This window comes from Lontra canadensis, unplaced genomic scaffold (assembly GCF_010015895.1).
Source record: "Lontra canadensis isolate GAN:19392208 unplaced genomic scaffold, GSC_riverotter_1.0 scaffold30, whole genome shotgun sequence".
Lineage (NCBI taxonomy): Eukaryota > Metazoa > Chordata > Mammalia > Carnivora > Mustelidae > Lontra > Lontra canadensis.
Genome location: NW_022631024.1, coordinates 19,640,234 through 19,664,750, shown reverse-complemented (window position 1 = coordinate 19,664,750; position 24,517 = coordinate 19,640,234). Strand labels below are relative to the sequence as shown.

General features: G+C 64.6%; 1 protein-coding gene across 4 annotated transcripts in view; it reads right to left on the bottom strand.

Annotated features, from left to right (window-relative positions):
- Nucleotides 1–23,018, bottom strand: part of VAV2 (vav guanine nucleotide exchange factor 2) — a 158,501-nt gene extending 135,483 nt beyond the window's left edge. For 2 of the 4 annotated variants that reach the window (XM_032866244.1, XM_032866246.1), the window contains exon 1: nt 22,686–23,018. In XM_032866244.1, the coding sequence (XP_032722135.1) occupies nt 22,686–22,889 (204 nt within the window). In that variant the 5' untranslated portion in view covers nt 22,890–23,018. The remainder of the gene's footprint in view (nt 1–22,685) is intronic. The other 2 variants (XM_032866245.1, XM_032866247.1) reach the window with 1 other exon arrangement.
- Nucleotides 23,019–24,517: the final 1,499 nt, after the last annotated feature.

The following is a 24,517-nucleotide window of genomic DNA, read 5'->3' as shown; positions in this document are numbered from 1 at the left end:
AACCCAAATGCGTCCCTGAACGGGCAGCAACACCTGACCACGGCGCTCGCGTCCGATCGCACGAATCTCATCACGACCCGTCCCCGCCAGGCTGCGAACACTGGGGGTAAACCACACGGAAGCTGCAGGGAGCTTCCGCCTCAAGAGGCCGCGAGGAGCCTCCTCCGTGCTCCCAACCAAAGGCAGATGGCGAGGGGGGCGCCGCCCCCTCCCCTGCAGGAGGCCCCTCGCCAGCCGCTGGTGCAGCCAAGTGTCAAAACCCACCCCAGACAAGCGGGCGGTCAGCCCTTCCCGAGGGGAGCCCTGGGGGGAGTCAGCGCGGGGAGGGAGGGGGCTCTGAGGGACCCCCTTCTTGCGAGAGACCCCTCCCAGCAGGTCCCCAGTTACAGCCCCTGGTGGGGCAGGCCGGGTGCACCCCTGGGCACCCCGCTTCCGCTCTAGGGGATCCCCACAAAGCCCCAAACATGGGGGAGCAGCGGACACCCACCGGGCAGGGCCCAGACCCAATGGGGCGGACTCACCCGCTTCCCCCCACAGTCAGTGTACTCCATGACGCCCATGGTCAGGAGCCCAGCCTGGACACAGGGACCGCCACTTCGCTTCTCTGTGCCTTGGTTTCCCTCCGTCAGATGGGGTGGTATCCACAGCAGCCAGCGCCAGGGGCAAGCCACGTGCCGGACCAGGGAGCGCACTCAGACCTCAAGCTGACGTGAACACAATCAGGGAAGCACGGACGTGGTCCCGTTTTACAGATGAGAACACTGAGGCTTGGAGAAGTTACCTACCAAGTGTAGGCGGGTTGAAAGATGACTCCCAAAAAGACACGTCTGTGTGCTGGCCTCTAAAATCCGTGAATGTGATCTTACCCAGAAAACAGCTCTAAGTGGATGTGATTAAGGATCGCAGGGGGAGATCATCCCGGGTAGGGGTGGCCCTAAAGCCCACGGCAAGGGTCCCTTATAGGAGCCACAGCGGAGGCGGAGTCACAGGAAGAAGAGAGGCCATGTGAGGACAGAGCAGGGATGGGAGGGACACTGCCCCGAGCCAAGGGCACCTGGGCCACCAGGAGCTGGGAGAGGCAGGGAGGACCCTCCCCAGGGTCTAGGGAGGGAGCACGGCCCAGATGACAACTGGATCTCAGAGCTCCGGGCTCCGCAGTTGGCCGAGTGTTGTTGCGGACCCCAGTGTGGTCGTTTACCATGGGAACCACAGGTCGCTCGCCAGGCCAAGGAAGCCTCACGCCCTGAACCACTCCATGACCTCACCACGACAGGTGTGGCCCCCACAGGCCCTCAGCAAAGATCTGCTGGATGGACGGATGGAGGGATGGAGGGATGTGTGGGTTTTGGATGAGACACTAAGGCAAGAGTTCTGTCTCCCACAGGTGCCCTCACGACCCCCACTCAGGTGAGACCCCTGAATCCCACAGCTGGCACATGGGCCCCCAGCTTTGACTCAGGGCTCCGGTGGGATGTGCCTCCTCCTTCTGAACATCATGGTGCCTGGTCCAGCTCCTGACACCCCTGAATCGGGGTGTGGGGCTCAAGCAAACCCAGCCAGCTTTCAGGCAGAGAAACTGGGGCTCAGATCTGAGCCTTCCCCCCACCACACCCTCCAGGGACCGCTGCCCCCAGGACCCTAGCTCCAGATTAAGGGCACACCTAAGGCCTCCAAACCCCCATCCAGTGGCTGCGTCCATGTTGCTACAGGAGGGTGCCCAGATTGAGCACCCCAAAATCAGGGGACCAAAGCAGGCCTGTGGCTCCCCAGCCCCAAGTGTCCATCCCCCTCTCCCCCACACTCTGTGAAAGCCACTCTCTCACCCAGGGGCTGCAGCGCAGCCGGGGGCAGCCGAGACCCCCTCTCCCTCACCCACCGCCTGCTCCTGCGAGCAAATTCCCACGTGCAGCAACCCCGTGCCTCACAGACGGCCCTTCGAGGTCCCATCACCTTAGGGACACCAAGGGACATAAGACATCATCCTCCGCCTGCCAGCAGGGCAGCCGAGAGTGTCCCTCAGGGCAGCACACGGATGCTCACGGGGAACCCTCAGGCGGACACACATCACCGCAAGAAGGGTCAGGTGTCCTGCTCCGTTGCCATCCCACAGCTCCCGGGGGTTCCTGAGAGGAGCTGGGATCCCTGGGGACTGCCACTTCCCCCCACACGCAAAGCTGACATCCATCCGTCCATCCGTCCATCCGTCCGGCCGTCCTCGAGCACACAGTTGAGGCTATTGAGTCAACTCCGTCGCGTGGGGGCCGGGGGGACCACCCAGACAGCCAGCAGGGCCCCACCAGGGGCAGCGTCCACACAGCACCCAAACTGGGGAGAGGCCTTTAGGAGGCTGCCTCTCGCTCTGCAGGGGCCATGAGGCCTCGCAAGAACCCCCCCTCCCCAGATGTTAGCCAGGACCCCAAGTGCCCGGAGCGGGAGCAGCAGGGCGGGCTGTAGACGCGGCTGAACTCACCGTCCCCCTCATCTACCGCACAGCGACAGTGAGTGGGACGTGCTCCACGTGGGGGGCACGAGGGGGCGTGCGTGTGTGTGTGAGCCGAGCAGGTCTACAGGTGGACAAGGACTCGGAGAAACGTGGTCTGAAGTCGAAGCAGGTGGAGGGTAAGACGGGCACACGTTCCTTCTGCGTTTAAACGCTCTTAGGAGACCGCGGTCCATGAGCCACAAATGCCAGCTGAGCGCGCGGAGAAGAGAGAAGGACGCAGCTGGAGAACCCAGGAGGCTCCGCCAGCCCCGGGGGCAGGGGCCAGGGACCCTCCCAGGCTCGGTCTGCAGGGAAGATGCCAGCTCCCCGGTGTGGGGGGTCGCGGAGACCCTGCTTCTCTGAACAACCATCGTGGGCTCTCAGCCTGTCAGGAGTCCCGGTCCCTTCGGGGCTTCACACAATCAAATCTCACCCATGCCCCAAATGTCCACGTGTCACCCCAGGCAGGAGGGACCCCACAGGGAGCCACCTCTCCAAGAAGAAGCCAGGGAGAGGGTCCGACTCCCGATGCCAACACTGGGTGCCCCCCCACTCCCCAGTCTCCCTTGAGCGAGGGACACCCTTTACGTGTGAAACCTCAGCTGTGCCTTCTGAAGTCACTTCTCTCCCGACTTCTGGTCCCACATTGACTGCTGCCACCCACAGGCCCCCCCCAGGCTCCGAGGGACTGGCCATGACCTCAGGCAGGAGCTGTAGCAGCTGCTCTCCATCCAGGGAAAATGCACGCGGGAACTCTCCCGAATCAGGACCTGTCTCTCCTGCCCCATCATGGCCACCCTGCAGCCAGTGGGGACAGAAAGACACCGGACACGCACTTTCTTTTGGCGCACAGCTCGCTGGGGACCCTGGATAAGTCTCTGCGCCCCTCAAAGCCTTGGTTTCCCCATTTGGAGAGCCTGACTGCAGTCCCTGGGTCTCGGGGACAGAGACCTCCAGGAGAGGGGGAGGGAGGGGTCCTGCAGCTTCGACATGGGTTTGAACAAGCCCCCACCCCACCCCGCCTAGAGGGCGACTACTGACCACACGGAACACACGCGTGGGCAAGCACCCCTGTGCAGAGCGGTGCCGCAGCATCCCCTGGAAATAGCGACCACGGTATTGCCACGGGACCCGGCCACTCCATGTCCACTGTCCCCCACAGCAGCGAAAGCAGCTCAAAGAGACGAGAGCTCGGCCGCGCTCACCGCAGCGAGACATGGAGCAGCCCACCCGTCCACGGACGTGGACAAACAAAGCGTGGTCTGGCCACAGCGGCCCGTTACTCAGCCTTAAAGGGAAGGAAATCCTGAGCCCTGCCCGGACGTGGACAGGCCTGCAGGACGCGAGGCTGAGCGGAAACAGACCCGAGAGGACGCGGCGTTGCAGGACCGGCTCCCACGAGGCCCCGGAAAAGTCAGATTCACGGGAACAGAAAGAGCGATGGACACCGGGGCTGGAGGGAGGGGCACAGGGTTCACTGAGCGGGTGCGCACCCCAGTTCTGCGAGAGGAACACATTCTGGAGTCGGATGGGGGGGCCGTGCCCTTAAAAACGCCTAAGACGGTAAACCTCCAGCTCTTTATTTCACCACGATAAAAACACGGGATGGCTCACCAGGACCTGCCCCCGCGCCCCCGCCACGTGGGTCACTGACGAATCTGGAACCCCGACCAGTCCCTCCCTGTCCCTGGCCCCACAGGAGGGTCTCGGCTTTCTCAGGAGCAGCAAAACCAGCCTCCGACAGAGACAGGGGACCTGGGGGCCTCAAAGTCCCCATGACATGGGCCTGCCCGGGGTGGGAGTCCGGGAACTGCCCTAAATGGTCTCTTCTTTCCATTTTTCCAACGATCTGGCATGATGTTTAGGATTTCTTTAAGAGCTACCTCCCCTCTGGGCTGGCTTTGGGAGACACGCGTCTTGTGAATGCATTAATACAAGCTGGGAGGCCAGCGCAGACTGCACTTTCTGGAAATTCCAGCCGCGCCAGCCCCAGGGCAGAGCCCCGAGGGGGCACAGGGAGCAGGGAGCAGGGGCTCCATTGTCTGCCAGGAGCAGCTGGGCTCTCTCCCCTGAACCGGGGTCAGGAATGTTCGCAGCTGCAGACTCACCCTCCACCCCCCGTCGGGCGGGAGCCAAGCAGGGGAGGGAGGGTGCAGGGGAGGCCTGGGGGGCCGGGGCGGGCACGCCCCCAGCTGTCCCCACACGGGAAAGCTGAGCCCGGGCTGGCCTTTCGGCGGCAGGCAGCCAAGCTCCCGCCGCGCCCCATCCCCCCCACCCACTCAGGGTGCCCGGCGAGGGCAGGCAGCAGACGTGGTGGCTCACCGGCCCACGGCACCCAGGACCCAGGAGCCTCTTGGGGCTGGGATAACCAGCACCAACCATCTCACCAAGTGGGGAAACCGAGGCCCCCCCAACCAGGGCCAGCTGCCTGCGGGATCCGCCCGATTGTAGCGGAAGGAAAGGTGCCTGGGACGGCACTCCAGGGGCAAAGCTTGGCTCTTGGTCTTTTCTCCCAAAATGGGAACGGTCTCTCCTGGGTAAGGGGGAAAGTCTGGAATAAAATAAAAGCCCACATGAGCTCCAGCCCTATAGCACCACTTACCACGTGAGGCCTTTCTGCCGTCCACACTCCCGACCCGGTATTTTTATTGTTACAAAACGGGACTGCTGGGAATAGCGCACAGCTCTGGGCCCTGGCCCTTCCTCGGGGGCTGCGTGGTACCCCACGCCGGGCGTCTGGGACTCTCCCCGGGCCAGGGCCGCACGCTCCAGCGACGCCCCGCCGCTGGGCCTTGGGGACGTTCCCACGGTTTCACCATCACCATCACATGACAGCGAACGACTCTGCCCCACAGAGGCCCTTCCTGCTAAGCGAGCCCAAGGCTCCGAGTCTGCTACAGGGGCTTCCTAGTGGAGCCCCCGTCCCTGACAGTCGCCACCGCACAGCCTGGGGCAGCGACCGCCTCCAAGCGAGAGTGGTCGGGCAGGCGGGCACCCCGGGAAGCCCCCGGCACGGTCCCCCTCCGTCCTGTGTTCGCTCACGCCTCCCTCACCCACCGCCATCACGCCAACGGCCGCCAGGCCCTGTGCGGAGCCAGGCACAAGGGCGCCCCGAAGGCACGTACCCCAAGCCCACCCCTGTGGGAAGAGACGGTTCAAGCCGGGCTCCTGGGCTGGGCCTGCGAGGTGCCGCCCACCCGGGTGTTATTTTCGAGAGCAGGGGGGCGGCCGAGGGAAGTGAGAGTGCAGCAGAGCGGCGCGGGGTGGGGAGGGCCGGGAGGGCCGGGAGGGCCGCCAGCTACAGAGCCACAGGGTGGCCCGGGGCGGACCAGGGCACGGGGACCCAGAGGCAAGCCCCAGCGGTCAGAGGCTGGTGGAGACACACAGGGCAGAGGAGGCAAGATGGAGGCAGACACTGGCTTGTGGGGTCCCAAGCCACGGGACGCCTGGGGCCCCTGGACGCCGACTGGGAGGGATTGTGCCCTGATGCCTTCGAGGTGGCACGGCCCGGCCAACACCCGGGGGCCCGTCCTTCCCGGGAAATGCCGCTCATGGCTCCAGGGTCACAGGGAAGAATCACAAAGCCAGCCGCCCCAGGGAGACGGGGTCCGCTCCCGCACACCCTGTCGCTGGTGCTCCGGGACGCCAGAGCTGCCCCTCCCAGGCCCAGAAAGTTCTGGCCTGTGGGGGATTTCATCATCCGGCCACGAAAACGCTAACCACGAGAGACTGAGCCGTCCTTCCCCGCCTGCCCGGGTCCCTGGAGAGGTCTCCACCGCAGAGCCAAGGCCGGGGGCCCAGGGGCTCGGGGCGGGAGGCCGCTCACCCGGGAGGCTTGCTCAGGGAGCCTCACCCCAAATGCTGTCTCCCAAGTACTGGCACCGCCAACTGCTTCCTCAAGCCAAGAAACCAAGCAGGGACCGGAGAGGAAAGGGGAAGCTAAGTGCCTTCACTTTCCCCCTCTTGAGGAGGCGGCTGACACCAACAGTCACAGAACAGGGAGGTGTCCCTCAGTCAGGGGGAGGCGCTTTCCTCTCCAGATAGCTTGCTCCGTGGGACCTTCTGCCAGCCCAGGCCCGTGGCGCTTTGTCACCCGACTACAACGCCCTCCGTTCAGTAAAGGAGTCCGGGACCAGGAAGAAGGCATCTCGGGTGAGAGAGACGGGGTCCAGATCCAGGTCCAGATTCAGGGTCCCGGACTCTGAAAAAGGGGTCCTGGACCCAGAGAGGAGTCTCAGATCCAGGGCAAGGGAGGCTAGTGGCAGCTCCCTCATGGCTGCACTGAGCCAAGCCCCGACCTTGCCAGGCCAGAGCGTGAAAAGCCCCCAGGGCCAATACCAGCTGAGAGCTGAGAGCACCAGGCAGGGGAGGTCATGGGGGGGGCGGGTGCTTGAGCCACCCTGGAGGAGCCCAAGAAGGGGGAAGCAGCAGGTGTCCGGAGAAGGGGAGCAGTCACGCGGCTGGGTACCCCGGGCCGTTCCAGGGCTGACTGCAGATGCGGGCTCCAGGAAAGGCACGTAAGCAGAGGGTTCCGCTCCATCGCCCACGCCCGGCAGACACCACCGGTCCGCACGGCCGCTGAGCAGCCGCATGCAGGGCTCCTCCCTGCCCTTCCCAGGGCCGCTCTTCAGGCAGGCCGGTCCCAGGACCAAATCTGGAACCCTCCACGGAGGGCTAAAGGTCTGTCTGTGCCTGAAAGGCCAAGGGCAGCACAGGAGAAATGGGGTGCTCTCATGGACAGTCCAGCTCCCCTCAGTGAGAACCTGGGTGGAAGAAGGCTGGTGTCTGGGGCCCCACAGTCTGGAACGCCCTCTCCGCTCTGGCCAGACCTCAGACTACCTGGGATGGGAGGCACCAAGAGAGCGAGTGCCCCAGCCCCGTCCCCAGACCCCACACTCAGGACACCAAAGCCACATTCACTGCTCGGGGGAGGGAGGGAAGGGGAGAAGAGGGGGCTCTCCATGGGAGCAGAGGCTCCAGAACTCACGGATGGGCACAGAGAGAGCACTGAAGAGCAAGGAACCGACCAGGGCCCCGGGGCTGGGTGCAGAGCGGCTCTGTCCCCCACACTCACCACCCCCGGGGTGCCTGGGCTGTTGGGGGGTCGCAGGCTGGGGTGGCTGGTGACGCCCGCCCAGGCCCCACCTCTCATCTCTCTCCAGGCACTGGCAGGAGAGGTCTCCGCCCTGACCCTGCAAGGCTCCCGGGAACCAGAAACCCCACCATCTCAGGGATGATTTTACCAAGAGGGAGGAAACTGAGGCCGGTCTGGGATGAGTGCTGCTGGGTCAATTAATTCCTTGAACAGTTTTCTAGAAATCGTCATTTGTGATTTTTGGGGGGGTCTCCACTTCCATTCCTGGTTTACTAAAGACGCCTTGCCAGCCTCAAGGTCACGGCGCAGGCTTGACCCACCGGCCAGGTGTTCCCTGTGCTTCCCGGCACCTGAGGTCCTTCCTGGTGGGTTCACACTCGGGGAGCAGAGCGGACCCCAGGGTCTGATGCACCTGTCCCTGTGAGGCCCCGAGGCCCACGCTGATTTCACAGTGGTCAGGACACGGTGAAAGTCTGCACCTCGGCACACGTGAAAGAGCGTGGGAAGAAAGCCTCAGGGGGCAGGCGTGGCAGTGACAAATCAGGCTCCCGGGCCGAGAGGAGGGTGATGGCCCCAGACGCCCGCCATGTGCCAGCCATGTGCACAGCGTCCTCCAGGCCGCAAACAGACCAGCGAACCTTCAATCTGTACCCACGTGTGTCTCTGGTCCCATCCACACCAGGGCCTGCGGAAAGCACAAACCACACAGGGACGGGCCATGACCCTCCAGGGTCCTGGAGCAGAAGGCAGAGCCCAGATCCCTTCAAGGGACACAGCACACAATCGCGGTCCCCTTTCTCCTCCCAGCTATGCACCACCTCCAACACAGGCCCTGGTGGCTCTCGGAAGCGGAGGACAGGGTATGGGGCATCCTGGGTCTCTGACACCAACACGGTGTCCAACAAGGGTGCCCCGTGCCCTGACAGCCCAGGGCTCAGTCTTGGGGTCTGCCCCACTCGAGCTCGGGCCTTGAGAACGAGACACCGGGCAGCTGGCTCACGTGCGGCCCCCGGGGTCACGGCAAACGCTCCTGGCTGAGACACTGACGAGGCTGGCAAGTTACCCTCCCCGGAACCCGCTGCAGCGTTGCTTCCTGATTAAAGCTTTACTGAATCGATAGCAATAAAATGGTCTCAGAGAAATCGATCGAAGCAGAGCCCTTTTTAAGAAAAACCACTCTTTCCACAAGCAAAAATCACTTTAAAATAACCCACGCGACTATTTTGGGTTTTGCAGCAGTCTCGCTGGGTCTTTGCAAAGGCCATCGTGTTACCTGGAGATGGATCAGGCCGGGGACCCGCACTTCCCCAGGGAGCCGGATTCTGCCGCGCCGGCCACGCGCTTCCGAGAAATGAGGACACCTGTTTACAACTCGAATAAACCGTGCGCTTGCGGAGGCAAAACCCTTAGTGATCGAGAAGGTCGTGCTCAGGGAGAGTCTGGAATGGAGCCCCATGCTAGGGGGAGGCGTCTGTCGCCCTGGCCGGGGGCCGTGGCCCCGCAGAGGCCTGCAGAGTTTGTCCCACCGAGGCCAGGGCCAGCCCCTCAACCCCCAGTCCAGCCTGGACACTGACATGGTCAGCCACACAGAGACCGGAAAAAAAGCAGGAAACCCAGAGCCAGACGGAGAACAACGGGGCGGGGCTGAAACGTCCCCCAACCCCCGGGCAGGGCAGATTCCGGACAGACCGCTGGGGGAGCTGGGCCTTCCCGGGCCGCTGGCCAACAGCAGACCTTGAGCCCCAAGGGCGAATCTGAACAAGCCCCACCAGCTCCCCCACTGTCTGAGCCTGACATCAGGGCACCCCAGAGCCCGGAGCTTCTCTCCCTTCCCCAGGCGCCGGCCTGAACAGTTTTCCTGCTGGGGTGACCACATCCGTGTCCTCCCCAGCCTCAGCCTCCCGGACTGACGACTGTGGCCTCCGATCCCGTCCCAGCGCTGCGGCCAAGCAGAACCTTCTGGAGCCAAACGTCACGCTCTCTCTGGCCCCCTTCTGCGACTGTCTGGCACCCCAGGTGAAGCCTCCCGCCCACCACTGCCCTGCCTGCAGCCTGGAAGGCCGTGGCCGAGTTCCTCCAACCTCCCCCAGAGCTGACCGCGGCTCCCCTTGGCGGACCCCAGACTCTGAGCTCCTGGAAGGAGCTGTCGGGCCTCCCCCATCTTTCACTCGCCCTGAGGGCCAATGGATCACAGGCAATAGGTGCTCCGTAAATGTTCCCTTTAAGCTGGAAAGTCCCGGTGAGCTGCGGGGCCTGTAGGAAGAGGCCCCAGGGGGAAGGCCTGGGAAGAGGAGACCCGACGGGCAGCCGGGCAGAAAGCCGCCACCCCCAGAATCCGGTTGCCGGGAAGACCACCACCCCTCCCCGAGAGGCCTGGAGCCCCCATTACATCCCACAGTGACCCATATGGAAACCAGTGCCCGTGGGTCCCCAAAGCTCCTGTCACATGAAGCAGCAGTGTCCATACCACAGGAGGGGACCGACTCTCAGGCTCCTGGGCCTCGGGGGACCTCGCCTGCTCACACGGCAGCACGTTTCACAGGTGATCCCACTGGGGTGTGGGCGGGTGGCAGGGGAGGGATCACTGAGAAGCATGGCCAGGGGCGCATGTGGCCACATCAGCGGTGGGGCAGGTCCAAGCTCGGGCCCAGCCTGGCTCCCGATGCCACCATGACGGCCCTTCTTCAGCTGAAGGAGGAAACACAGCCAGGGCAGCCCGTGGATAAGGGTCCCCTAGGCCCACGCAGGCTGCAAAGACACGGGCTTCTTCCCTGAGCCCGGCCACGCGGAGCCACGCACACCAGCAGCTGCCCTCGGACCCAGCAGGGTAGGGACAAAGGCTCCAGCCTTCCGCACCCTGTTGCCGGCACGGGGGTCCTCAGGGCCAAGCGCCCCTCCATGTGCAGGGGCAGGGGGCGGGCATGGCTGGGTCCCGAGCCCCGTGCAGCAGACAAACCGCAGCCCGAACTCTCCTGCCGGCCACAGCTCTGCTGCCCTGCAGCCTGGCTGGCAAACAGATGTTCCATTTAAGCAGCTAAATTACCACGAAATGCACCCAGAGAGACAGCAGGCCAATTTCTCCCAAGGTTTATTTGCATGAGGAGGTAGTGGTACGCGAATATTCTATCTTCTCTTCTTTTGAGAAACAAAAAAAATTCACTACACACACGAGTTAAGAGAAAAAAGACAGCGGTTTGCGGCGCGGGAGCTGCTGAGGGAGGGCGTCGAAGGCTCCCACGGCTCACACAACTCAGGAGCCCCAGGGCGCCACGTGGGATAGGGTGCCGGGGCCGCAGGTGGGCAGGTGGCCACAGGTCTGAGTCCCGCGTCCATCCCCGACCTGCAAACTTGGACCAGCTCCCGCACTCCCTGAGCCTCAGCCTCCAAGGCTCTCTACCGGCTGCCAATGGCCTCCGCTCTCCGGGCCGGCCTCCGCCAGGGCCAGGTCTGTGACCACCAAGCACCTCAGCACTGTGACTGACTACCATCACCCACGCATCATGGGCAGACCGGGAGCGGCCCAGACCAGGCGCAGCACAGCAGGTGACACGTCATGCCCAAGGAACGCCGGCTGGATCCCTGGCCCACCACCCAGAGGCAGTCCGGGTCCAGACGCTGGCCTGCACGTCCCCGGGACCACCGCAGGCAGGAGGGAGGGCGTGGGACAGGGACCCGGGGACCCGGGAACCCCCACGCTGGTCCACAGTGTGGTCCCTGGCATGAACAGCACCAGCTGGCCAGGGGGCGGCCAGGGCTCCCCACAAGGAGACAGGGTGGGCAGAGCTCTACAGGCAAAGCCCGGAGCCCTCCGCCACCTGCAAGAGAGTGGATGCCAGCCCCAAAACGGGAGGCGGATGGCATCGTCCAGACTTTTCTGGACTGCGGACAGGCACGGAGACGGGAGCCTCTGGCCGGACAGCAAAGCACAGACAGCAGACCGCACCTGGCCTCCTGACCCCAGCGTCCCCTCGGAATCGTCCACACTCGCGCCTAGTTCCAGAAACGAGCCCCAGAAATGCGGCTGGGATTCTGAACCCCCTGCAGGGCCGGAGCAGGTGCGCACACGCCGCCTGCGGACGGTGGGGTTTACGGCCTGGATTCGCCGACTCCGGCATTCACTCCCAGACACGGCGTCTGGCCCCCGTGGCCCCTGTGGGGGAGACTGGCAGGAGCCCCGGGCCGGCGGGAAGACCCACGGGAGGGGCAGCAGGGAGGCTGCAGGAGCGCGGCCGCCGACGTGGGGACACCGGCTCTCCCAGAGACATGGAGAAAATCAGCATCCTGACTGAACGCAGGGGCCTCCTCTGCGTGGGCTCCCGGACACCATCACGAGGGTCTCCTGCCTTTACCGGGTGGCGGCAGGCACGCGACGCGTGAGCCAGAGCGCAGACTCCCGCAGCAGGAGCGGGCCGGCTCGCACAAGAGAGAGGACACGCGTGCAGACCCCCCACCCTCCTCCTGACACCCGAACCGCGGGACTCCTAGTTCACGGGGCGACTTCAGATGCCCCATGAGCCCTCCTCCCATCCACCCGTGGAGGCACCGAGAAATGACAGTCCCATGCTCCGGGGGGACAACCGAAACCCAACCCCTCACGGGCTCCCTGGACCCATCTGTCTTCGCCCCAGCTCTCTGGGCCACCCTGCTTCGGGCACTGAGTCAGAGCCTGGAGCAGGGGCAGCCTTTCCCTGACTCCTCACTCCTGGAGAGGGAAGGCACCTCGAGGAATGCCCCTCCCGGTGCCCTGGGTCCTGGAGCAGCGTGCACCCAGGGGTGCACCCACCCAAGAAGGGGCCCAAGAACGAGCCACGTGGGAGGCTTTTTAGGGCCTTTTAGGGGCCCAAATGTGTGCGAGCTCAACGACGATATTCAAATATATGCTATTAGTATTCTGACTTTGATGTCAACCCAGTCAAAAAAGCAGGACTTTTAACGTCTCTTAAGGAAGGGGGAGGCCACGGGCAAAGGCGTGCAGGGCCCTCGAGAGTCACGTGGTGGCCCTGCGGGTCCCCACCACGGCCAGCGCAGGCTTCCAGGGCACGTCCCCAGGGTGTGCACTCACCTGCCACAGACTCCTCCCAGCCCCACAAGGGGATGCGGCTTTTCTGTGGGCAAAGGACGAAATCTACGATCAGCAACTCTGTTCCTTCACCGTGATGTGCAACCAGCGCCTGGGTCCAGAGCCTCCTGACCCCAAACACAAGGCCACACCGTGAGCAGCCAGCGCAGGGCCCTCTCCCCAGCCCAGCTTCCACCCGACACACGCGAGCACGGAATCACGTCAGCCTCCCCGGCCCTCACGCTCCCGAGTCCGGCTTCCCTCCCCAGCACGATGTCTCTGAGGCTCAGCCACACAGTTTGCCTTTGCCTGTTTGTCCACTGAGAAGGAAGCCAGTTTTCATACCCGTCCTACAGAGGGGGAAACTGAGACCCCACAACACTGCAGCACGAGGGCCCACCGTGGTCAGCAGGGAAGCCGGGACACCAGCCCCGAGCCCTCGGCACCCCGACTGTACCCGGACACCTTGCGGGAGGGGGAGCCCGGCCCCCTGTGCAGCCGGGAGCACGGAGGCCCGGGGGAGCAGCCATGTGGCAAGCCCCCAGGCGCCCGGTCACACGCCACTGCCCGGCTGCAAGGCTGCTTCCTTTGAGCTCTGGGCTAAAAACAAATTAAACCGAATGGTTCAGAGCCCGTTCCATGTGAAGCCCGTCATCTACAGAGGAAAACAGCTCAGATCGCAGTGGTCTCGTCCCTCCCTGAAAGGACCGTCTGTGACGTTCGCTCCTGTCCCCGCGGCCAGATGAGCGGAGGCCGGGGGTGGAGCCCGGCCCCCATCCAGGGCGTGGAGGGGCAAATTAAGAGTGGGAGGAGCTGAGGGCAAAGCGGGGAGGGAGGGTGTCAGGATGTGGCCGCCATGAGCGCGGGGACCAGAACCTTCTGCCACTCTAGGGGCCTGACACAGGATATGAACAGACAAAAGCTTCCTGAGGTGTCCTGTGTGCCCGGGACACGTGGTGACGCCCGGAACCAGACACCAGCTTGTACAGTTAAAAGCTGGGATGGTCCCTCCTCTAGCCATGACCACTGTCACCAGGGCACCTCCCCGTTCCTGGGGCAACACTGAGGCCTCCTAGCACACAGCCCGCCACCCCCAGGTGCCAAAGCTCACAGAAGCCGTGCCACGGACCACAGCCGGCCCCCACGGGGAAGCCAAGCCAGAGAGGCCAGACGGGGGCTTCGGAGCTCTGGCATGAGAAAGGCCGGGGCCAGTGGGGCCCCAGGTCTCTGAGGCGGACCCTGGCAGGTGGCTTCGCCCTTGCACCTCTGCAGAGGCCCCCCTCCTGGGGCCACGGGGCCACACCACTTGCCCCTGGTAACATCCTGTGTCTAGGACACAGCTAGATAATCAAGTGAATGTCAGTGAAACATGTGTCCCCAGGAAAGGAAGGGGTGCTCAGGGAGGAGACCAGGCAGAAGCAGGGCTGGGGCACGGGGGGACCAGCACAGGAGCAAGCGGACGCCTGGAACCCCAACTGCCCACCTACACAGGGACTCCCAGGGACGCCCTCTGGCATCCGCCCGCCCACCTTCCATGTGCCAGGGACGCACCTGTCAGGCCACAGCAGGACCTAGCACGCTTCAGGGCGCGCCGGGAGGCAGACAGCAGGAGACCGAAAGGCACCCCTCCCCGCACAGACGGCGGCATGGGCCCCCCACTCCTGTAAAAACCTGGAGGCTGAAGAGCCCAGCGGACAGACAGGAGGACAGGCGGTGGGCCCTGCACGGGACCATGGACGCCGCTCCTGTGAGGCCCGAAGCCCCAAACACGGCAAACCACAGAAGCATTCCCAGGCTCAAGTTGAAGGTGACACGGGGCAGACAGGCAGGTGTGTTGAAGCCCTTGTATGACCTCTACGGAGACGGGCACATGAAGCCCGTGGAACAGAGAGGCGCCCCCCCACCCAGGGTCCCGGGGCCAGTTCAAGCTCAGCCCCGCCGCCCTCGGCGGTCACGCGTTTGTTGTTCCTGTTTATCTTCTGGATTCAGAAACCGAAACAGTGGGAGCAGCTACAGGCTGAGAACCCAGAGGCTCGGGGCTCCTCCGGCTGCCCCCGGGCTCGCCCTGGCCTGAGCGGGGCAGGCCTTGTCGGGGCATGGGACAGGGGCTCGTCCCACGCAGCTGGGGCCCCGTGGCGCAGGCGGTGGGCAGCGGCTGGAGCGTCCGCTCCCGGGCACCAGACCTCCCCCAGGAAGCCTCCACTCGCAGGCCTGCTCGATTCCTCCGCATCAGGAAGCACCATGTTGTTTCTCCAGGACCCCCCCTCCAGACGGTCGGGGACACAAAGTCAGGGGTCTCTGCCGCTCTCGCCCAAAGCCCATGGGCAGGTGAGAGCGAACGTGCCAGTGACACAGAGAGTTCCCTCCCAGCGACGGGCGCAGGCGAAGGGGACGGCTGCAGGTTGGCAAGAGGCCTCAACCTCCACGTGGCCATGGGACCTCAGGCAGCCGCCTCGGCCTCTCCGGTAAGTGCCCAACCCGGTGTCACACTGGGCAGCCAGGGGCTCAAGCCTCCCAGAACAGGGCCCAGCTGGCAGCTACGATCTAGAAGACCTGGGGGGCCTGTCTCTGCAGCAACCACCCACCTCCACCCTTCAGTTACCCAAAGGCATCCAGTTTCCAAGGCCATCTCAAGGACCACCTCCTCCATGAAGCCCTCCATAGTCCGTTCCCTCCAGGATCCAAGCATCTGTATCTGATAAGAACTAACACAGCCCCCAAAGATGGGACAGCAAATCACGCGTCTGTCCCCACCTCCTGCACCGTCCAGCACTGGAGCTCCTGGGATGGAACCAGCAGAGAAAGGGGCTGAGACCCTCCCAGCAGGCACCCAAGGTCATCCGCAGAGGAAGGGGCAGGGCTGCCATCCGGTCCTGGGCCCCGTGCCCCTTGGCCAAGGATCCTCCATCTGTCTGGGCGTCACCCAGCCACCAGCCACCCCCAGGGCTGAAGGGTAAACGAAGAGTGGAGGCAGGAGGGAGGATCCAATCCAGGCACTGGCCGCCCACCCTCTCTTAATCTCTGCTGCAGCTGGGCAGCCAAAGGCGAGGTGGGGCCCACTGGCCAGGGAAGGAGGCTGGGCCAGCCAGCAGGATCACGCCGGCCACCTGGGCCTGGGGAGGGAGACTTATGGGGCCAGATGTGAGGCAGGGACAGTGCCAGGCCCACATTTTCCCACCAAATCTTCCCAGCAGCCTGCAAGGTGGTCACGGGCATCCCCTGTGCAGACGAGGAGACCAGGGCTCAGCCAGGCCCACGACCCTGCGCCACGAAGACCCCCACTGCAGCCCAGGGGCCGACGGCAGTGGACCCCCCACTGCCCCTCCAGAGGCCAGCAAATGTCCGCGCCATTCCAGACATTGGGGGACTCAGCCCCGGTGGCCCCCTGCTGCCTCTCCTGTGAGATGGAGCTGAGGGCCGAGCCCCACCACAACCCCTCCATGGAGGAGATGAGGTCCCGGCCCCCAGCACTTAGCCCAACTTCTGGCGCAGGTGGAGAGAGCTTTGTCCTTGCCAAGCACGTCCGAGGGCCCTGGATACAAATGGAGATGTGACAGCAAACTCTGGGAGGGTGGGGACCAGGGACCGGGTCTCCTTCACAGGCCCCAGGACAGGCCCTTAGCCCCGCAGGCAAGCCCACCCCCTGGTTTTGCACAGGCCACAAGCTAAGGAAGGTTTCCACATTTTTAAACAGTCAAAGGAAAAAAAATCAAAGGAATATATTTCGTGACACATGAAAAGGACATGAAATTCAAATTTCATTCTCCGTAAAGTTTGCTGGCCCCCGCCACACTTCCTCGTTTCCGATCGGCCCGGCTGCCTTCGCACCAGGAGGGCAGAGCTGAATGCTCACGACAGAGCCTGTCTGGCCCACGAGGCCCAGAATATTTACCATCTGGTCCTTGACACAAGACCAGTGCCAGCCTCTGCTCTGGGAGCGGGGCGCTGGTGGTCGGCCGGGGCGCCGCAGGAGACAGGGGTAGATTCAAGGGGCAGTCAGGACGGAGGCCCACCCAGCAAAACTGCCAGACTCGGGTCTGGGTCTCTGCCTAAACCAGGGCCCCGCCACCCCGGTCCCGGAAGCGCTGTCTGTCCCAGATATCCCACCCCTAGAAGCCACGAAGCCGGGGACACAGACGTGGCCTGGACACGAGGCCAGGAGGAATAGGCTGGAGAATGTGATGCTGCCCACTGCCCAGAGCAGGACCCACCGCCATTCCGGGAAAGATGACAGAGTCCCTCTCCAGAGTGGGGACACCCTTGGCCACCCTAACCTCCTTCAAGAAAGAGCTTCAATGAGGAACTGGGGTGGGGGCTCCGCGTGGCTACATATCCTCGTCAGGCCTCCAGCAAGGCTGCTGCCTGCACACAGGACCCCGGGCTCAGCGGAGCCCCCATTCTCTGCACGGGGACACCCACGTCCAGGGCCCAGGTGGCCTCCCCAACAAATGCAGAGCTTCCAGGCTCCAGCCCAGCCCAGCGACACCAAAGCCACAAACAATCCACCAACCACCGCGGCCACGCGGTGCCCTCCCATAACGTGGCCGCTGATGCCCATGGGCCCTGCCTGACGAACCCACACGCGAGCTTCAGGACCCCCCACACACAGCCCGGGGCCCCGTGCAGCCGGTCAGGCCAGCACCAAAGATGGGGCCTCAGCCACCAGCCCAGGCCCCGGGTGGCCCACTCAGAGCCTTAGTCCCTGCCACATGTGAAAGCCATGGTCAGGAAGTCCACATTTCTCCACTTTCACCCCTAAGAAGACTTTCCGAGCGCTTTTCATGGTCAACCTCCCATATGACGCCGCAATGCCACAGAGGTACCGTGTTTCTGTTCCGTACTCTGTGTACATCTGAGCTCTGTATGTAAAAAGAACATGATTTCCTCACCTCCGAAGAATTGATTTCTGCCACACTGGAGGCCATATCACCCTGCCAAGGGTGCAAGGGTTCATTAAAGTGTGTTATTAAAATTAACATCATGCATTTCTTTTTACCTTTTTAACCGGATCACCGGAGGTTTTGAAATACGGAAGGAATTCACGTGTTTCTATTTGGCAGCCGTGATACAGACAGAAAACAAAGAGAAACGTGCACACAGCACACCCATCTACACTTGTGCCCCCCCCCCGCGCGCACACACACACACAGCACCAGCTCCCACTGCGAGGGCCGCGGGGCGCAGGGACAGCCCGCGGTGGTGTGCACACCAGCACCCAGATCTTGGCTTCTAAACACCCCTCCCCATGAGGGGACCAGCGCTCCTCAGAGACAGGGCTGACCCCTGAGCTGGGACAGAGACGGATGCAAAAAGACATCTTGCTCCAGAAAGTAGCTGAGAACACGGGGCACCTGGGTGGCTCAGTCGGATAAGTATCCGACTCCTGATTTCAGCTCAGGTTGTGAAATCGGGGTCGTAAGATTGAGCCCAGAGCCGGGCTCTGGGCTCAGCAAGGAAGTCTGCTTGTCTCCCTCTGCTGCTCCTCCCCCCCAAATAAATAAATAAAATCTAGAAAACAGGAGAAGAAGAAAGAAAGAGGGAAAGAAAAAAGGTAGGAAAAAAGGAAAAGGGAAGGGAGAGAGGGGGAAGGAAGGAAAGAAGGAAAGAAAGAGGAAGGAAGGGAAGGAAAGGAGAAAGGATAAGGAAGGGAAGGGAAGGGAAGGGAAGGGAAAAGAACTGCTGGGAACATCTTAAAATGCATAGCAGCTGCCTTGAAGCAGTTCCGGGTCAAACGTGAGCGTGGAAATAAATGACAGCAACAGATTACAACCGCGGAATAAAACAGGAAATTATAATGCAAACTGGCAGGAAGAGAGGGGAAGGAAAAACTGGAGGTGCACTTTGTCCTAAATCCCTTCAAGAGAAGAGCCCTGAACGACGGGGGACAGAGCGACGCCACGGAGCGGACAGGCAGACACCGCCTGGGACAAGGCTGCACATGCCACCTGCAGGACGGGAGCCGGCGCGGAGGCACCGTCGCTGGTCCCCCCGCAGGCGCGCACCCCGACTCCAGTCCCGAGGGGACACGGAGGGACCCAGCGGCGGGACGCTCTGCCACAAAGGGTGCTTGGAACCCGCAGGGCGTCGAGGTCACGGGCACCGAGGGAAGGCTGCGGAGCTGCCCCAGACGGAGGGGCTGAGGAGGACCGCACACCGCGCCCCTCCGGTTCCCCTTCTGCTGAGCCAGCACGTCCGGGGACACATGAGTGGGTAACGCCTGAGACGGGGCTGAGAGGCCGAGCTGTGCTCACCGAGAATAAGGCCCTTGTTTTGCGGGCGACGCGCTGAAACGTTTGGCGTGGGGGCCCCAAATTTCCCCCTCACCCCCACTGGGGCGAGCCACGTGGAGCTCTTCTGAAAGTCCGAGATATTTTCCAAAATTTGGAAAAGGACAAGAGGCTTCCTGTTTCAGCAGAAGCAGGGGTTCCTCGGTGCTGCGCTCTGCCCTGGTGTCGCACGGCTCGGCCTCAGGGCCCAGGCCCCAGTGGCCTGCCCTCAGCAGCCCCGAAACCTGGGGGCACCTGCAGGCCACTGCAGGCCACTTCTGCAGCCCAGGGCATCTGGGCGACACCTCCACACCCTCGCTCTTCCAGAAGCGTCATGAGAGCAGGACCCCAGCCACGCGGCCCCAGCCCCTCGCCAAGCACAAAGCCTGCCTCGGAAGCCCCCGAGATGACATCCTGGAGGAAGGGCTCGTCCCAGTCCCCCACCAGGCGGGCCTTTGCAGAGGAGGCAGCAAGAGCGTGGCCCCCACGTGCTGGCTGGAGTAAAAGCACCCGAAGTGCAGGGTTAGCGACCTACCCCTGGCACACGGGGGGCCACAGCCAGGCTCACCATACCGCGAGCCAAGAGAATGCAATCGGAGCAGGCTTCCTGGAGGAGGGGCCTCTAGACCAGCTCCTCCAGGAAGACCCAGGCCAAGAGGGGGGGGAGTTCTACCAGCAAGGGCACAGCTCATCTTGGATGCTGACCGCAAAGGTATGGGAGTGGGGAGCAACAGGCCTGAGGCAGGGATGGGAGGCGTGGGCAGAGTTACCCTGCGAGGACCCCGGGTGCCAGGCTTCCCAATCTGTTCTCCGGGGAGGAGGCCTGCCGGGGCTCTGTGGGCAAGAGGCTGGGCGGGTGGTGCCCTCCAGGTTCAGACGGCGGACGGAGCGCAGGGGCTCTCTGCTGGCGTCAGCAACCTCAGGACGTCCACGGCCAAAGCCGCTCCCGACACACGGGACCTCTCGTTAGGATCAGCGGCTGCGGCCGTACCTAATTATCTTAATTAAACCCAAGGTGACTTCCAGGCATTTTGGATTTAAAAAAATTAAAGCACGGCCTGCCAGCTCCAGGAGGGCTTGACGGAGGGGCCTCCCGGCGCTCTGCACGAACACCTCCCAGCCTCCGGCTCTGCTCACAGCAGATGCCCCGTAAGTGCACATGGTCTTACGCTCCTTTGGGGCCAATAACCCAGCTGAGGTCAGCTCAGAGTGAGGGACATTCCAAACGCTATGCTCTGAAAACAGGATGTCACCAGAGAAGCCAGCAAGGCCTTCTGGAACAAGGGGACAACATGGAGGCCTCTGGGCTGGACGGGCGTCCGGCTCTCCAGGACCACGGAGGCCGGAAGGCCCTGCAAACCGGACTCGCCACAGAACACGGGCACCCACCGTGCACCCCATCCTCCCCGTGGAAGCAGACATGCGGCAGGAGCCACAGAACGAAAGTCAGCCAGAGGCTCGAGGAAAGCTTGCGGAATCAAATTCGCTCCAGCAATCCTACAAGGAAAACTTAAGCTCATGGCCTGGTTTCCCCTCTTCCGACCTGTGTGACCTGAGGCCACCGGATCTGAGCGTCAGCGGCCTCATCTATGGAACAGGAGCGGCGCGGCCTCCCCAGGACCCTCCCCAGTGAGAGAGGGAAGCCTGCACTGTCCTTAGGATCCGAGCATTGGGGACCAACAGGACATCTTTCGTCCCCCGCTCTAGGGAGGGTAAGCTCCCTGAATCACGGAGACCGGCCACACAGAGAGGCCCCCGGGCTCTTCTCCCAAACCGGCAAGGCCAGACCTGCCAAAGAGAATGATTTTCTTAACTGTCAACATACAGACGGAGCCAAGGCGTAGACCCAACGAACACAGGTTCTCACGGCGACAGAAAAACAAAGCTGGGGTGACCCACCCCAACCCCTACAAGATGACCAGTGAGCTAAGGTCAGGGAGAGCAGCCCTCAGCCTCAGCCAAGACAGTGGTCCCTGCCAGTGTCCGAGGACCCACCTAGAATCACTAACGCCAGCTCTGCGCTGCACTGAGGACGTTTCTGTCTTAACCTTGGGGAACCCTCAGCAGGCGGCATTAAGGAAACTACTGTTGCTGTTCCCATTAAACAGATGGGGAAACTGAGGCCCCAAAGGTGGTCACCTACCTAGAAAGTGACGGTGCCAGGCTTCAGCGAGCACACGTCCACGAAGACACACAGATGCTCGCCCGGCTGCTTCTCCCTAGCACCGAGTCCCCCTTGACACCCTTCACCCAGGCTGTGACACAGGGGGCTCAAAGGGACTGTGCTGCTGTCAGGGCTGCTGCCCTATCGAAGGCTCTAAGGACCCCAGGATGTCTCTGTACTTCCAGCACAGCAGCTGAGCCAAGCCACCTGCACAGCCGGGGGGCCCCGCTTCCCCCGCCCTGCCCAAATCCCCGCTGGGAAAGGGCAGCCCCGGGACCCAGAGGCCAGCCAGGCCCAGCCTCCGTTGTGTGGACCTGCCCACCCCAGGCTGTGTCCCGCGCCCCAGCCTCCCCGCCAGCCAGCCAGGAAGCCCGCCAGGAGCCGGCACGCCTGGGCAGCCCCTCCCGCCCGTGGCCCGCTCTGCCCTCTGCAATCCTTCCTGTCCTCAGTGTCTCCAGCCCAGCCCCTTCCCCACCCCCATCAGAGGACAGAGGGGAGGAAGGGATTGACGGACTGACTGACTGATGAAAGCACCATGCAGCAAGACGTCTGGCCCGGGGAACTCCGGGTTCCTTGGCATGAGAGAGCCTAAGGACAGCGCCGGCGTCGGGGGGGGGGGGGGGACACTGAGACCGCACCCCTGCACCGCAGAGGCTCCCTCAATAGGCTGCCTGCCTCCGGGGTCCTGGGTTGTTATCGCTGAGTGGGACAGCAGCCCCCTCCCCTCTAAGGGCTCCTCTTTGTCAGCAGCCACCCCCCTTCCTCCCTGGAGGAGGGGATGCCCTCATCTCCTTGGAAACGCAGTCCCAGCCAAAGGGCAGAGGCCGTGAGCCCAGCCTGGAAAAGCCGTGACTCACTCCATCCCCGGTTCTCCCTGGCGGGTTTTCCGATGTCACACAGGAATCGCTGTTGTCCACGCGGACTTGCCGTGGGCCACAGAGGAAGGGGCTACAGGGCTAACAGGAAGGTCGATCCTGGACAGGGCCGGCCCCCCTTGGGCGCCCAGGACCCCTTCACATGGAGCTGGGCAGAGCGAGCTGTGTGACTGGGGGAGGGCCAGACCGAGCTGCATTCTGCTCAAGTCTTCGCCAAGTTCCCTTTAAGGGGGCAGCCAAGCAGCTCCCGCCGGCTGCGCAGACATTTTCCTGCCGGCCGGCTGCCACACGCCTCGGCCACGACAAAGGCCACACTTGACGGTACTGCCGAAGCCACGGGGGCTGCTGCCGCTCGCAGCAAGCGCCCGGCCCTGTCCAAGCGGAGGCGGCCAGCCAAGCCCTCCCGCTCCCTCCGGCGCTCGGGCGACGGCTCCGCGCCCGCCGGCTCCCCGGGCCGCGCCCCGCGAGTCCCCCACGTCCCGCCACCAGGCCACCGAGCCGGGGGACACGACGCCCGACGAGGCCCCCGGGCGTGCCGGGCTCCCTGGGGGCGGGAGGGACGGGAGCGGGGGCGGCAGCGGCGGGTCTCCCCTCAGCCGGGCGCCGCAGACCCGCCCGGGCCGCTTCCCGGCGGTGCCCACGGGCGGCGGCGGCGCGCCCCGGGCTGGGGGGACTTTGGTCAACTTCGCGCCTTCTGGGGCGCGCCCCTCCGGCCCCGCGCCCGCCGCGCGCCCGGACCCTCACCTGGGACATCTGCGGCCGGAAGTTGATGTCCTTGAGGTCGATGGAGCCGGGGGAGAGGTTGTGCAGCAGCTGGCAGAGCAGGACGCCGTCGCGCAGCGCCTGCGCCAGGTCGAACACCGCGGCCGAGGGCCACACGACCCGGTGGTTGGGCGGCAGGACCTTGCAGTCGATGAGCCAGCGGCCGCACTGCCGCCACTGCTCCATGGCGCCCGCGGCGGCCGCTCCGCCGGCCCCGCTCAGGGCAGCGCTCGGGCCGAAGTGCGGCGGCCGCGGGGCATCCCGCCCGCGCGCGCGGGGCTCGGTGGCCGGGGCGGGGCTTCGCGCGGGCGGCCCGGGGTCCCCGCTGCGCCGCCGCGCGTCCCCTCCTCTTCCTCCGGCTCCGGCTCCTCGCGGGCCGCCGCTCCCGCCCACGTGCGGCCGCGGGGTGGGCGCCGCGCAGCTCGCGGGACCCCCTCACACGCGCGGGCGCCCCCGGGCCCCGGGCCGGGCTCCACGCCGCCCTCCGCCGCAGCGCCCCGCCACCCGCCCCTCCGGGCGCCGCATGATGCGCTCCGGGCGCCCCGCGGCCGCCGCCGCTCCTGCCCCGCCCGAGACAAAGGGCCGCTGGGTCGCTCGCTCAGCGCGTCCGGGGCCTGGGCCGCCCTCGCCGCCGCCGCTTTGTTCGCCCCGCCCGCGGACTCCGCGCTCTGCGCCCGGCGCTCGGACTCCGCGGCGCGGCGGCTCCAACCGGGGTTGCGGGGGCGCGGGGGGCGCGGGGGCGCGGCCAGGGGCGGGGCGGGGCGGGGGCGGGGCCGGCGCGCGGGCCTGGCGCCGCCCCCCCCACTTCCTGCCCCGCCGCCCGCCAAAGTTGCGGAGGGCGGGGGCTGTGGCGCCGCCCCGGGCCGCCCGCTCCGTCCGCGGGGCGCGGGGACTTTCGGGGAGCGCTGCGCCCGGCGCGAGCGACCTCGCGGGGGGAGGGAGGGCCGGGTCTCGGTCGCTGCGTTGGCCCTGCGTCCCGCCCGCTGGCGATGGGGCGCTGGCCCCTGTCGCCCTGTGCCCCTCCGCAGGGCCCTTCGGAAAGGACAGAACCAGGAGGGGGCACCGACTGGGCCCAGGGCCCCCGCGTCCCCTCCGTCCATCAGGCCGTCCCGGAGGGATAACGAGGCACACACGGGCGGGGGTTGAGCCCAGAACTCCCATCCTATCCTCTGCTCTGGCAAGGGACCCGAAACCAGCCCCCCAACCACCCCAGACCCCGGACCTCCGCACAAAGGCCGGGATTCCCCTCCTTTGTGACCCAGAGGCCTGGCCACTTGCAGCTGCCCAGAGGGCAAATCCTGGCGTCCGAGATGGAATATGTGAGATTAGTAAGTGAGAGAGAGGGCTGGTCAGGAGGCCAGAGCTGCCTGGGCCCTGGGTCCTGACAGGCCACTGGCTGACTGCAGGGTCCACTGACCCCGCCCTGAACTCCTTCCTGAGCCCCGCCCTGGGGTGGGGGCCGTGTTTTCAGCAGCTGGCCTCCCCCGCGACAGGGGAACGGCTTCAAGGACATGAGCCAATCTGGCAATGAAGTGATGTGGACCCTGGCTCAGCTCGGGACCTGTGGGCTCCCATTACGGGTGTGCTGGGCCATCCCGGGCAAGGCACAGCCCCCCTCTGAGACTCTAGGCCACGCTGGGGTGGGGGTGAGGCCACCCACCTGGACAATCGTGGTGGAGTTCTGGACCTGTGCGGGCTGGGGCGCTTAGCCCCTCCTCCGCTGGGTGCCACCCCCACCTCGTTGTGAGCGCGGAGAGGATCCCCCAGGCCTTCTTCAGAGCTCAAACCTGCCCCTTGCCCAACTGAGGAGGAAG